This window comes from Galeopterus variegatus, unplaced genomic scaffold (assembly GCF_000696425.1).
Source record: "Galeopterus variegatus unplaced genomic scaffold, G_variegatus-3.0.2 Scaffold154, whole genome shotgun sequence".
In the NCBI taxonomy this organism is placed as follows: domain Eukaryota; kingdom Metazoa; phylum Chordata; class Mammalia; order Dermoptera; family Cynocephalidae; genus Galeopterus; species Galeopterus variegatus.
The window spans coordinates 660202-675530 of NW_007726265.1; the positions used below are offsets into that span (position 1 = coordinate 660202).

The 15329-nt window shown below is 50.3% G+C and overlaps 1 protein-coding gene across 2 annotated transcripts in view; it reads right to left on the reverse strand.

Annotated features, from left to right (window-relative positions):
* Nucleotides 1-15329, reverse strand: part of KCNN3 (potassium intermediate/small conductance calcium-activated channel, subfamily N, member 3) — a 151801-nt gene that overhangs the window by 92788 nt on the left and 43684 nt on the right. For both annotated transcript variants that reach the window (XM_008592586.1, XM_008592590.1), the window contains exon 2: nucleotides 13439-13534. In XM_008592586.1, coding sequence (XP_008590808.1) covers nucleotides 13439-13534 — 96 coding nt within the window. The remainder of the gene's footprint in view (nucleotides 1-13438; nucleotides 13535-15329) is intronic.

Consider the following 15329-nt stretch of genomic DNA (forward strand, 5'->3'; position numbering starts at 1 on the left):
ACAGCAGCAGGAAGACAAATATTGCCCTGCCCACTCCCCTCACACCCTGTTTCACACACACCCAGTGGTGTGTCTCTGTGCTCTCCACTTGATAAGGGTTCTAACATGTTCTAGCAAGAGGCGCCATAGAGAGCTGGGAGGGACCTTGAAGAACACTCAGCTTCCTGCCCCAGTTGTACAAATGAGGGAACCGAGGGCACTGAGGGGCAGGGTCTGTGGGCAGTAACACAGCAGGCAGGTATCAGGGACATACCTGACTCCCCACATGGTGCTTCTGCAGAGTTGCCACATGTATGGAGTTCAGAGGCTATGGCTGCTCTGCACCTGGCAGGTGGCTCCACTGTGGCTGGTTACTGATCTCTGTCTGGCTTGTGGCTGTGACCAGTGTAGTCACAGATCAGCAGTCCTGGCCATGCCCAGGTGCTGTGACTGAGCATTGTCTTTGGGAATGTTGGAGCCATGGTGGCATGTGGCACCAACACTGTCCTATGACACAGCCCGTTGGGACAACATTGCTGCAGCCCTGTCTCACCAAGTGGCCAAGTGCGCCGCTGCATCCTTTCATTTCACAGACCATGAGCATCTGAGGCCAGTCTAGTTCACAGCTCTATCCCAGCACCAAGCACCATTCCTCTCACGGCATGGCTCAATACACACTTGTTAAGTGGCTGCATAGAAGGCTTGGGTGGGAGGCAACATAAAACCACAGCCTAAAGGGAGGCCACAAAATGTTTAGAATGAAAAAGATTTGTGAATCCCTGAATTCTTTTCTCCATTCCTCCTGTCTTTAATCCAACAAAAGAAAGTTTACTTCCCCAGATTGAATTACTGGTTCGACATTTGTATCAATGGTTTGGATGAAGCTATCATAGTCAGGCTCATCAAATGTGGGAGGAACAGGAAGCTGGGAGGGCCCCAAATATATGTTGCTGAGTGAGATGCTGAAAGACCCGGACAGACTAGAATGAACAGCTGCAGTGAATGTGGGGAAACATGACAGATGCTAATGAAAGGGGCAGCTCTTGTCCCCAAAAGCCAACTGTGCAAATAAGGATGGGGGAATAGGGGACAGAAGGTGGAGAAGCAAGGGCTTAGCAGCTCAGTGAAGAAGACAGGGGTTTTAGTATCCTTGTACATTCGATTCAATATGAACTAACAGGGGGCTACGGAAGTCAAAAGGCACTGGCTGTCTTCGGCTGCAATAACAACATGAGAAAGCAGGTAGGTGGCCCGCTGTACCCACCAGATCACAGCAGTGTGTAGGGTTCAATGTGGCAACATACCCCCAGGCTGCTAAAGAGTGAGTGGATCCTGTTCAGAGTAGAAGGATCAGGGCAGAGACAGAAGCCACAACCATGCCGGGGAAGATGGGGACTTTTCATCTGGGGAACAGAAGACCCTGGAAAATCCTGGGTCCAACTCAGGGAGGTTTATGTGGGGCTGCTGGCACCTCTCCATAAGAACAGTCAGAAGGAGGAGGAAATATGGGTGGAGAAACTGAGGAAGCTGCCAAAGCCTGACCTGTGTGAACACTGGCAGCCCACAGCACAGTGTCTAGGGAAGACAAGACTCAGCTCAGGCAGACGCTGGCTTGGAGGTGAAGTCAGGTCTGATCCTGAGGGCCAGGGGACTGACAGGGACCCTGTGGCTGATGGCAAGCAGAGACTGGGCACAAGGACTGGACACAGTATGGGGCTCAGCCAGGCAGCCAGGCTTCAAGGAAGCCACTACCCTAGTCAGGATCAGGAGGGAAGGCAGGGAAACTGAGGCAGGGCCCCATTCTGAAGGCTAGAAATGCTACCCTGAGATGGCAACCTTCCCATCTCCCTGAGGGTGCTGGACTTCATCCTAGGGTGCTGGGACAGAGTAAAGGTAAGTTCAGGGGCTGACAAAGTCAGGGATGCTTATGGAGGTGAGTATATGAAGAAAATTCACCACAGGCCTTGGTGGGAGCACAAGGTTACAAGGAAAACAACAAAGGCAGTTCTGGAGACAGATGGTGGTGATGGTTACACAACAATCAGGATGCACTTAATGTCACTAAACCATATGCTTAAAAATGGTTAGGATGGTACATATTAGGTTATATATATTCTTGCACAATTAAAAAAAAATTCTTCAAATGACAAAGTCACAACTTGGACCCAAGTCTGCTGACCACAAGCCCAGTGTCCCTCTCATCACACAACAGGTTTATATGGGGTGATGTGTTCAGAGGAAACAGAACTCTGATCAGTGGAATTGCACTGAATTCTTTAATTCAAAGATAAACCAGGGACAGTTCATATTTTTTCATAATCCAATTATTGTGTGTTAGAAATTTTGAACTGTGGTAATTTTGCCATCTTTTCTCTTAAAAACAGGAAAATGTCATTTTACTAGATTCCTGCTCAACAGGAAGCTAGAATTATCAGAACTTTCTGGGTAGTACAATGCAATGACAATCGTGTAGAAGTCTCCAAACACTAAAAATTCTACAGTGCCTTCCAATTTTCCAAACCTTTGAAGAGTCAATTATCTTTAGCCCAAGAATCACTAAGCTCCTACTAGGTACCATGCCCTTTATTAGGCACAGCAGGGGTGGCTACGGAGGTGTATAAGGCTGCCCTGCTGTGCATGTAACTGAGCGTGAAGTTTCTTAACCAGGAGTGTGCACTGGGACCCCCAGGGTGCTGTCAAAACACACATCCCCAGGCAATGGGGTTTGTTAGCCCATGGGGGGCCCAGACATGGCACCGGGGATCTGATACACTTCCCTGATTGAGAACTTCTGCCATGGGGAAAAGGTCATGATTAAAAAAGAGTAACATCAATACACAATAGAAAGAATTAACTGAAGAAGTCATGCACGGCACACATTGGCACTCAGAGAAATAGAATATTCTATTAAGTTGAACACTCATTCCCCAGGGGCTCTGGAGAAGTGGGAGTTTGCGTTCACGGAAGGAGATTGGAACTGAGCATTGGCCAAGAGAACTTGGTCGCTTGCTTTAATTACCCTAAAAGCTTCAAGATGTCTTACCAGTTTGTATTTGTAAGAGACTTGAGAGGAGTCACCTTTAAACTTTAAGATGCTAGAGGCAAAGAACTGTCTTTTTGATTGTTTACTATTTCAAAGTTTAGGCTGTGTTAAGGAGACTGCCAGCTCCGTTTCTGGGCAGAGAGAAGGGAGAAAGTTGCTTGGACAGTCCCCCACAAGGGGGACTTGATTGCACACTATGGCAGTCACTGTTACTAAAAACCATTCACGGCTACCCTCCCTACATTTTTCTCTCCTTATCACCAAGCATCCCTCAGACATGGAAGCCCAAATACTATCAGAGACCCCAGAGATCATCTGGTCTAATCTGCCCACTTAACAGACAACACAACTGAGGTCAAGCTAGAAAAGCAGCTTGTCCAACCTCATACAGTGATCAGTATCCCAGACATCCCAAGACCCAGTCCTCTCATCCCACGTAAAAGTGGCAGAGGCTGACTGGGGTGGGAGCCCCTCGGGGGGGCAGGCACTGGCTGTTTTTCTCAGGACCCTTTCATTCATGTAGCTGCCCGTGTTGGGACTGTGATTTCTTGTATCCTGAATTACAAGAAAGCTTCTTGATAAATGTGCCCAGGCCCCCTCACTTCACGCAGCCCAGGGCGAGGACAAGTGTGTGGTTTCCAAGGTAACACATGGCTGGGAGGATTGAGCTTCCCAGGCCACCTCTCTTCTCAGGGGCTCAGCCTGAGCCAGCAGGGGCGGAGGAGAGGGAGGTGAGGCGACACACCACCTTCCTGTTCATACACACTGACGCCTCCAAACCAGGGGCCCCTCTGGCACCCCACTGAGTTCACAGGCAGAGAGCACCCCTAACATCCTGCTCTCTGGCTAGGGAAGCTCAGAAGTGGCTGAGGAAGCTCCTGAAGGACTTGGCAAGAGGTGTTTGCCTGGAAGTCAATAGAGCCCCAGCAGGCTGGCCCAGGATGTCTGGGGCTGTCCCTCCCAGCAGGGACAAGTCTTAACGTGCCCTGGTGGGGATCAGGGTTTTTCACACCTGTTAACAGACACAGCACACACCCTGTGAAGAAGTGTGGTATAGGTTGACATTTCCAAGTGACAAAACAGAAAGTCAACACAGGCAGCCAAGAAGCAAGTCTGGTCACCACGTGGGGCATGACAGCAAGGCCGAGGGATGGCAGCAGGGTGCCTTCACACTTAAGCACAGGGGCAGTGGGCAGAGAAGCCTCTTGGAGGCAGAAAGGGTTAAGCTCAAGTGTTTAAATATTTAGCAAATAAAACCAAAATGTCACACAGAGACTGCCAGGGCTGGTATAGTAACCATGACAATCCATGCCGGCAGCAGATCCAAATGAAAAGGTACAGGACTGAAGGCTGTCCAGAGGGCAGCAGGGAGGCCACCGTGTGCATGGCCAGCTCACCGGGCAACCTGCTGAGACCCTTGGCCCATTGGGATGCAAGAAGCATAGGCCAGAAGCCAAGGCAGTGGACTTTGGGTTCGTCTCTCAGCCTTTCAGAGACTCAGTTTCTCCATAGAATGAGGGGGGAATGAATCCGCCACACCAGCCCTCAGGTTTGCTGTTCATCCATGTATTTGTTCAACCTACACTCATCGAGTACCTCCTGCGTGCTAGGCACTCTCTTGACTCTGGGGACACAACAGTGGATCCAATATAGTCCCCACCGCCACGAAGCCCTCAGCCAGGGATGGGGGTGCAGGCAAGAAATGGCATTTACGATCCAACACAAGACATGCAATGACAGGGTAGGAGCCGATGCTGAGGCAGCTACCAGAAGGGCATCTGTCTGGTAGGAAAGAGTTTTGGAGGAGGAAGTATTTATGCTGAAGCCTAAAAGGCAAGGAAGTGAAGTCAGCCAGGCAAGAGGTCTGCTAATATATGTGAAAACACTCCAGAAAATGCAAGCACCAGACAAGATGTGCTCTGAGGTGGTTGCCAATGGGTCGGCCTCTGAACTGTCTGTCTTCACAGAGCAGTCTCACTGGGATTTATTTCATGGTGTTCCCTCTGCTTGGGCCAAGTTGCTGGTGCAGCTTCTACTTGCCTCCTCCCTCTTTCTTCCTTTCTTTCAGGTCTGTCTTCACAGAGCAGTCTCACTGGGATTTATTTCATGGCGTTCCCTCTGCTTGGGCCAAGTTGCTGGTGCAGCTTCTACTTGCCTCCTCCCTCTTTCTTCCTTTCTTTCCAGGCCTACTGGGCACAGGTAAGTCACCTAGGGAGGCCAAGGCTCGGGGAAGAGTAGTGCTGCAAGGAATCACCATCAGACTTGGAGCCGGTGGCCCAGACTAGGAGCTGTCCCCTGGAACTCATCCCATCTGCAATTTCCCATGTGCGTAGTGATCGACCGAGGGAGCACTAGTGGAAGTGGAGCAGGAGATGGATGTAAGGCTGGCAGAGTAGGCCGCCTTCTGGAATTTCCTTGTCCAGTGCTACACCACTTCAGTGTGTACACCACCCAAAGCTCCCCCCTCCTCTCTGCTCACCACAACTGAGTTTGAGGAGCTGGGGCCCTCAGACCCAGCCAGCTGAGAGGTCTGTCTGGGGGGTCTCAAAATCTCAGGCATTCAATGAAGGCCATTTAAATCCATCAACCAACCAGCCAGAGACACTTTTTGGAAATGCCTACCAGGTGTCTGCAAGACATGCAAGGGATGGAGACCCCAGCCCCCACGATGGTTGGGCAGCTTCCATCTTCCCTTGGAGGCAGCTTCCATCTTCCTTCTCTTCCTGCCCACTCTAGCAAAATGCTCCAGGCCAGCTCTGTCCCAAACATACTAAGCTCCGCATCATCTCCCTGTGAAACTTGCCCCAGCCCTTCCAGAAGAAATGCATCGTTCCCTTCTCTGTGGTCACTTGGTGTTTGTTTCATGCACACCTCATATTATATGGCACTTATGACCCTGGATCACAGCGGATCAAGGTCTAGGACAAACAGGTTCCAAGGCAGGAGCTGGGTCTGAATTCTTTCTGGATTCTCGGTGCCTAGCATAAAGTAGTCCTGCGATAAAGGTTTATTGAATAAATAAATGAATGAATGGGCTCACCATTTTTATAAATTTTATTAGGATTAGCAAGTGTAGAGAAGACAGCACACAGCTTTGCCATGGCACCCCTGTCTCATGCCAGGTCATCTTCCAGGTAAATTCAGGATGTGACTTTGAGCTCCGTTGCTCCCTCATAGGGAGCAGGGAAGGTGAGGGCACAGAGTGCGACTCAGCCTGAGCCACCCTGCCTGTGCCCTGATAGGAGGATGCCACGGACTTCCTGAGCACCAGGACCAGTGGCACCACCTGCACAGTAGACACCCATGTCCCTGTGACAGCACATTTTACACACCCAGGAGGACGCTCTGATCTACAGGACAATCATGTCACAGCAGGTAAGCCTTTTTATAATGTGAGCTGTCTCCTGAATATAATTTATGTCCTACAATTTGAAGTAATTTCCCTGTCCGCTGAGAACTCTATTGGTATTTAATAAAAATATCCACTTTTATATACCTATAAACTAGAAGTCTGCCCTTTTTTTGGTCCCTTGTGTTTCAAATTTGTGAGGTCGGAGGCCCCTATCTTGTCACTATCATTGTTATTGTGTGGGGTTTGGAGAAGACCGGAAGCCTCTGGAGACCAACATTAGATCCTGAGGGATTGACACCCCCAAACAAGAGTGGATACTCTACCCCATTGATCTGATTAATGCCTTTTACTTTGAATATGACCAATACCCACAAACTGAAATGAATGCTCTCTGAAATTCCATCCAGGCACCGCATGATGGTGAACTCTGCCGCTGCCCTATGTCCCATCCTGGTTCAGAGTAGTGCTCCCCCCCACCCCCTAATTCAATTCAACAAACATTAATTGAGTACCTGCTATGCCCCAGACCCCAGACACTGGCCTGGATATCAGGACCGCTCCCCCCACCCCTGCAACCTCATCAAGGACATGGATGCTCTGCCCCACCTCTCGGGGATGTGGGTGTGTCTGCATGCCCCACCCCCACCCCACCCCAGGCACTAAGCCCCACACTTCCTCCTGGGGCACTCGATCCCTCCCCCCCTGTATGCCCTGGACCAGGAACTGAGCCCCTGGGTATTTCCTCTCCCTCCCAACTGGCTCCTTTCTGACAGCCGATAGACACACACTGTTTCTCCAATCTCCAAAAACAGACCTGACATCTCTCCCTCAGCACTGTGTCCTCTCCAGCTGCCACTCTGGTTTTCCTCCATTCGCAGCCAAACTTCTTAGAAGAGTGGCCCATATTCACTTTCTCACCTCCCACTCAGTCCCCCTTCCCCTACCACTGCCACTCCCAGTGACAACCCTGATGAGCGGCCCAATGACCTCCCCCGGGCCTAAAGCAAAGGACAAGTATGGTCCCCAACTCCTTGACCACCCTGTGGCATAGCTGACCGCTCCCTTCTCTCCTCCCTCCTGGGTCTCCTCTGACCTCCGTGACGGTGTCTTCTCAGTCTCCTTTGTGGGTTCCTCTTCCTCTACCCACTTCTCACCTGTTAATGTCCCTCCAGGGACCTGTCCTGTGTCCTCCTTTCCTCTCACTGCCCCCTGCTCACCAGCCCTGGCGCCTACATGTTTAGCCCCATCACTGTCCTGGAGGCAGCTGGATGCACCCCCTCCCCACAACCTCAAACTCAGCATGTCCAGGACTGAACTCATTACCATTCGCCCTCTTGACCTCCTGTGGTTTTAATCTTAATGAAGGGCATTCCCAGCCACTGAGTTCCCCAAGCAGTTGGTGGACTCCTTCCTCTCCCTGTGGACGGTGCCTCCAACCCACGTGGTGACCAATCTTGTCAATTGCACTTGCTCAACACCTCTCATGCACAGCGCCGCCTCCTGTCCCCACTCTTGTTCCTGTCCTGGTTTGGGCATCTCCACCCCTCACCTGGACCTTCTGTTTTCCTGCCTCTGAAATTGGCCCTTCCAACATTTACATGCTGCATGTAGAGAGCCCTGTCCAAAATACAAATCTGACATCTCTCTCCCCAGCTTGAAACCCTTTTACAGTGCCTGCTGCTGCATGTAGGACATGCCAAAATCCTTCAGCAAGGCAAACAAATTCCTATTAGTCCTGCCCACCTGATGGAGTTTGGATGTGTTGTCCCCTCCAAAACTCATGTGGAAATTTGATGTGGCAGTGTTGGAAACTGAGTCACGGGGGCAGATCCCTCATGAATGGGTTAATGCTCTCCCTGGGGGAGGGGGAATTAATGAGTGAATTCTTGCTCTATTAGTTCCCGCAAGAGCTGATTGTTTAAAGGACGCTGGCACTTTCTCTCTCTCTCTTGCTTCTCTCTCTTGCTTCCTCTCGCCATGTGATCTGCTTGTACCCGCCGCTGCCTGCCACTTTCTGCCATGAGTAGAAGCAGCCTGAGGACCATGCCAGATGCAGCTGTCCCAGAATTGTAAGCCAAATAAACCTCTTTCCTTTATAAGTTACCCAGTCTCAGGTATTTCTGTTATAACAACACAAAACAGACTAATATACCACCCTCCACAGTGAATCCACCCCACAGCCCAGTACCTTCTCCTTGAGACATTCTGAATGTATTCTGTAGTCTTGCATCTCAGGGCCATTGTTTATTTTGTGACCTTTCCCTGGGATATCCTTTCCACCCTGTCTGCCAGGCAAACACATCCTCATCTAAGCTAAGGAGTTTTGCACATATGACCTAATTTGAACTGCACAACAACGCTTTATGGTAGATACTATTATAAGTCCCATTTTACAGGAAGGAAATAGACTATGAAGGAATAAGTAACTTGCTAAAGGCCAGCATACACACTAAAACATGACAAATAGCATGACTTGAACCCAAGCTGGGCTGCTCTGAAGTCCGTGTTCCCAGTCATCTGCTATCCTGCCTTCCAGGATGGCACCAGGGACATTAATTAGAACCATCGATTCACTCAAGGTTGGCCACCCCTTGGGGAAGCAATGGTGATTCAGGGTTTCTAGTCTAGAGAACAGGGCTCCTGTCCCAGGCTCTGCACAGAGTAGTGCCTCATTAAATATATGTTGAATGAATGACTAGCTAGATGAGTAATCAAGAGCAGCGGTGGGGAGGACATCCAGGGAGCAACAAGGAGTGCAGTGTTTTAGGCGTTGGGCAGGGGCCAGGCTGACAGCATCTGGAACATGCGCCTGCAGCCTGGGGAGAGCAGGCTGGCGATGCCCGTCCAGGAGTTGGTGATACCTGGACTGCAGGAGCAAATGGGCTTGCCAAGGGAGAGCACAGTTTTCAATCAAAGTTTCAGTAAACAAACAAAATGCATTTTTTCATGTGTGTTTTCATTTATTTCCAGGACACACCAGCCTGAGGATAAGAGATGCCTGAGTCTTCGAAAGCTCCATGCTCCAAAACATGGAGAGAAGAGGAAGAGCCTGAGGAAAGACAGGGTGGCCATCTTGAAACCATGGAGGCTACCTCGTGGGAAACACAAGTGCCTTTTTTTCTCTGCTCCAAAAGCAGAATCAGGATCGAAGGCCAGTTCCAGGGTGAACTTTCTAAAAACTCCTGCTGCCCACTGGCGGGAGAGCCTCACCCAAGAGGCAGTCGGCTCCCTGTCATGGGCATACACCCAGATGCTGGTGGGGGCTCCCGCATCAGGAGGGTGCTACGGTTTGAATGTGTCCCCTCCGAAATTCAGGTGTTGCCAAGGTGATAGTATTAAGAAGTTGGGATTTTAAGAGGTGATTAGGCCACAAAGGCTCCTCCCTTGTGGATGGGATTAAGGCTGTAATAAAAGAGCTTCACAGAGCATTCAGTCTCTTGCCTTCTGCCTTCACCATGTGAGGACCCAGTGATCCTCACAGCAGTAAGATGCCACCCTGGAAACAGAGAGCAGCCCTCACCAGTCAACTGAACATGCTGGTACCTTGATCTTATATTTCCCAGCCTCCAGAACTATGAGAACTAAATTTCTGTTCTTTATAAATTACCCAGTCTCAGGCATTTGTCAAGGCAGCATGAAATGGTCTAAGACAGTGGGGAAGCAAACCAAGTCACCTCTCAGAAACTTCCAGCCCCGAGGCTCTACAACTTTAAGCCAGAGTTTGGTTGAGAGTTACCCAACAATGTTTCAGAATTCTTCTTCCTCAAAAACACACACTGCCAAAAGTAACAAATAGGAATACTATTCTAGAAGGTACTCCCCAGTCTTTGTGTGTGCTGGGCCAGGACCTGTGGCCTGGGGCCTGGGTGTCAGTGTCTGGGGCAGGGTTGGGGGAGGTGCAGACACGGTCATCTGATTCCTGCTAAAATTTAGCGAAGTGACCAGTAACTGTTGTGGATGAGGGAGGTGATGAACATGTTCTAACAAAAGGCCCTGACATCACCCCTAGAGGGGATGTGGCAGCCGCAGCCTGCCCCTGCCCTGCTTCACAGCAGGCAAGCAGCAGCTGGCTTTCCACAGGGAAGGGCGTTTTCCAAGCCCTCTCCTCCAGATAACCTCTGTCAGTCATACTTGGGAAAACTGCTCCTCCACTCTCAGGAAGCATGTCCCCCAGCTGGCTGAGCAGCCAGACCTAAACCAGAGAATTATAAAATTGGGGGCTGAGGACCCCTAACTAACAGATGAAAAAGCAGGCCCAAGACCACAAAGCTAAGTAATGGTATAACCAGCTTTGGAAACCAGATATCTTGAATCCAGCACCCTTTCATGCAAAAACATGCTGTAAACACCTACACTTTGTCAGATACCGTGGTCCCTGGAAATGCAAAGATTAATGATGTCATTGTCTCTGAGGTTGGGGAGAAAGAGAGAAACAGAAAACTATAATATGGCTGGGTGAGGTACACACAAGGGGGCCCTGCAGGAGCAGGCACTCCCTTCCACTAATTATCTCAGCCCAAAGCATTCCTATTTCCCTCGGGCAGGAGAAGGTCCAGCTATGTGCAGAAGGAACTTTACTGGAAAGACAAGAGGCACAGAGCATGCCAGGTGCTGGTAACTTCCCCATGTGATGGTGGCCATAGGTGGGATAAGGGGCTGGGTGATTGCAGCTGAAAATGCAGGTAGGGCCAGGCCAGAGCAGGGAGGAAGCCCAGCAACCCGCCAGTACCAGGCAGTTGTGACAGTGACCATCCAGCAGGCCCAGCTGAGAGGTGATGAGGCCCAGGTAGAAGCAGTGGAGCAAATGTCACAGGAAAAGGACCAAAGTTTCCATTTCATGAAGGCCCACTCTGTACTCTACACTGTTCCCTTACCCTTAAGAGTTCAGCAAAGTGGGTGATATGCCTCCCATACTTCTGATGGGGAAACTGAGGCCCAGAGAAGATATTACCAGTTCAAGATCTTTCAGGCTGAAGTGTCTGAGTCAAGATTCAATGCCACTGATTTCACTTTATTTCTCTAAAGTGCATGTGTGTGTGTGGCCAAGATAAGTGACCTAAATAGCATCATCTACTGCCCATGATTAGGGCTCAAACAGAGATTGGCTGTGAGCTAAGTATGGGAGAATGGGTGCCTGGCTAAGAGCTGGCCTGTTAGCAACGTGGCCCTGTCACCAGACCCAAACCGAGGTCACACTGCAGCTGGGCCAGATCAGTCTGAGAGCTAGGACGGCACGCCCTGAAGTGGGAACAAGGACCTAAGGAGACTCGGAGGTCACCTCGCTCTACCCATTCCAATGCCTGGAGTGGAAAGAGGAAGGGGTCAGGCTTAGCAGAACCTAGTGTGGGTTTGAGTCTGGAACTGCTCCTCTCCTTCCCCTCCCTCAAGCCAGACCATTACTGAGTTTTATAATTCTGCCTTTTTTCTTTGGCCTGTGGGACACCTTCCTGCACAGGTCAGGGTGATACATAGTACTGTAGACTCCCTCCATATGAGGACATGGGGACTCCCACGGCTTAAGAAACTACCTGGGTCACACAGCTGGTTTTGGGTGGTGAAACCTGGCCTAAAGCCCAGACTGTCAACTCCTGTCCTATCTTGGTTCCTTGGCTTTGTTCCTCCCTTCCTACATTCCTGGATCCTTTCTGGAGTTGACAGGACAATGGTCTGGGTTAAAGTCCACCAGCTTCATCCAGTTCATCCAGTTGCTATGAAGGAAGCTGCCTGGTGGCATCTGGGACTCTCAGCCTTCAAAGCACAGCCTCTGTGTGAGCAGCTGCAACCCTGAAGAGGCTGGAGAGTCCCAGTGTCCCGATTAGTGTCCTCTGGTCATCGATAGACTGAAGCCCTGCCAAGGTGGCTGGAGCCAAGGCCTCTGCATCCAGCTACCTGCAGCAGCCCTGCCACTGGGCTGGAAAGCAGAGCCACTCTCCAGGAGGAGGTGGTGCTCACACCTGCATCTGTGCAGCTGCTCGCCCTGAAAATGCTGAGTAACAAAAGGGACTGGATTTGAACAGTGTCACTGAGTAGTGTTTTACAGAGCTCTCTCCCATACACTCCCATTCCATCCTCACCACAGCCCAGCAAAGTTGGACTAAAGACCCCATGCTCTAGATGAGGAGACCAAGACCCAGAAAGGTCACAGGGCTGGCCAAAGACACACCAAGAGAAAAGGTCGTGGCCGAGGTTCGACCCCAGTTTTTCTGACTCCAAGTTCTGCTCTTCGTCAGCCTTTTGCCTGCTGCCCAGATGTGAATCTGTCTGTGCTTCTCCAGCCAAAGGTCCAGGATGGTTTCCAGATTCACATGCACGTGAGAGAAAACATCTGGATATTTTAGAACTACCCAGGTCCACGGTGGAGCAGGACAGCCTGAAGGGCTGGGTGATGGGGGAGCCTTGTTGTCATAAGAATATGCCTCAGATCTATTCACTCCCATCTGACCCTCCCAGCCCTGGCTGAACCATCCTCCCTATGTCAGCCAAACCAGAGGCCTGGCCAATATTGCTTTGGATGCCAAGTCACTCCTAGGCAGCAAGAAACAGAGGCTTCCTAGGCCACATCAGACTTCTATTCTATCTAGAAGATGACACCTCCCAGCTTGGCATCCAGAAGGAGTAAAGTCTACACCATTTTGAAACATAGACTCGCCAGTGGTGTTTGGTGCAGTGTGTGTGTTGTGGGGATTGCTTCTGTGGCTCAAGTTCAGAAAGGATCCACCAAGAGACATAAAAGACAAGGCAGCTCATCAGGGGCTCTCACGGTACAATGGTGCTAAATGAGGGTGCTGAGCAGGGTGGCCCCATAATCATGAAGCCATATGCTTGCCTCTGGGATCCCCAGATGAAGATAATGTCATAGTTTTTCTAAAGCCACAGGGCAGTCTCACATTTCCTTCTCCCATTAGAGTACAAACAGGAGGAGAAGAGCCACGATCTTGAACAACCATCTTATAAAATTGCCCGAGTAGCTGCTTAGGGGGTGGGTTTTCAGGGGGTTGGGGCTCAGCCCAGGGCAAGGCAAAAGGATCAGCCGCTGTGCAAAGGAGTGAGGGTGGGGCACCTACCTGGACTTCACGTGTGTGATAGGCGATGATCAAACCCAAAAGGATGATGGTAGACAGGCTGATAAGGCATTTCAGGGCCAATGAGAACATGGAATCCTACAGGAGAAATGGAAAGAGAGAATTAGGGAGGGCCAGGAAAGGAGCATCTCACTGTCCTCTGAGGCTGCATAAAGTGGGAGAGTGGGGATAAAGGAGGGACTGTCACAAGCCCCTCCTGGGAGCAGGGAAGAACACAAATTTAGCCTGAGCCACAAAAGAGCCTGGGCCTGGGCCTGGGCTGGCTTGGCCCCAGCAGCTGCCCACTCCGAGCCTCTGTTTTCTAGGGTTAAATCATATTTGCTTTCCTGGGATGAGCCCTACTTGGGCATGATGTATTATGTTTGTTATACATGGCTAGATGCAGTTTGCCAATGTGTTATTTAGAATTTTTGCCTCCATGTTCATAAGTCATATGAACATAATTCTGTTTTGTGCCACTTCTATGTGGTTTGGGAATCAATATTGTGCCAGATTGAGCCTCTGTTCTCTCTTCACAAAGCTAAACTAGAGGATTTCTGAGGGCCCTTCCATCTCTGACAATGCACAGTACTTTCAGGAATGAATTAGGATGTCCTGGCAGATGCTCTCACCTCCTGGCTTAGGCTGAGGGCAGGGGAGGGTAGCAGGGGCCGAGGAGCTAGTGCAGAGAGAAGAGGGGTGAGCTCAGGAACACATGACCTGCACTGCAGCCTTTCAGCCCCAGGGCAGCTTAGAGAACTTGTAGTGTGGGGTTAGAAGCATGAGCTCCAAGGCCAGACTACTGGGTCCAAACCCTGACACAGCCACTTAGAGCTATGAGAATTTAGGCTGCCTCGTGTGTCACATGGGGATAATATTAGTACCTACTCAAGGGGCTGTTGGGGAAAATAAAGAAGTTAGTATGCGTAAAGTGCCTAGGACAGTGTGGGCCATGTGTTAGCTACTATTATTGTTTACTTCACATCAGCTCTGGGTTGGGCCTTGGTGTGCTCCTGGGTATTTGGAAGCCCGGAAACAGAGAAGGCTCCCCAGGGGAGATGGGAGCACAGCCCTGCGCAAAGGCTGCAGATGAAATCAGGCGGCACTTACTGTGTGGTGGCCCTGTGCTCAGTCCTGAGAGGTGCGCACCACATAAGAAGTGTGTCCTTAAGGAGCAGGTAACGAGAAGGATGCCCGACTTCTGTACAGTACCTTACAGTTTACAAGGCGGTTTCACATATTTGTTCTTAGCCATCCTCACAACAGCACTTGAACTTAATCCCAACCTTATAGACATTATAGGGGAGAGCTCAGTGGGGTGTGTGGCTTGTGCCGGAGTTCAAAGCCAGGGCCTCTGACTGCCAGTCCAGAGCTCTGCCTACAAGCCCTCAGGCCCATTCTCCAATGGGAAACAGTAGAAATATGTGAAATGCCCCTTTAAAAAGACCTAAATGACAGCTTAAGACAGCAATGGAAGGTATTTCAAAGGTAAAACATGATTAATTGCCAAGTGAAACCTACAGTAGAGCTAGGGGAGCTCAAGGGAGAGAGAGATCCCTACGGACAGGTCAGAGAGAGCTTTCAGAGGCAGATGTGAGAGGTGGCCGAGAGCTGCGGGGCTGGTGGTAGCGTCTAATGTGGCAACCACAAGAGTAAGAGGAGGGTTTGGGATTTGAACCCAGGACTTCCAATCGCCCAAGTCCATGCTCTCATCCACCCTCTGTGGGCTGAGATGGGATAAAAGCAGCTCTCCCTGGTGTCTATCAATCTCCCCATTCATTTCTTTGATACCGTTGTTGAGGCCCACTTTGTGCCAGGCAGGAGTTAACAGTCAGGAAATACAGGAGAACTAATGAAGTAACTCATGCGTTTATTCATTCACTCTTTCACAACA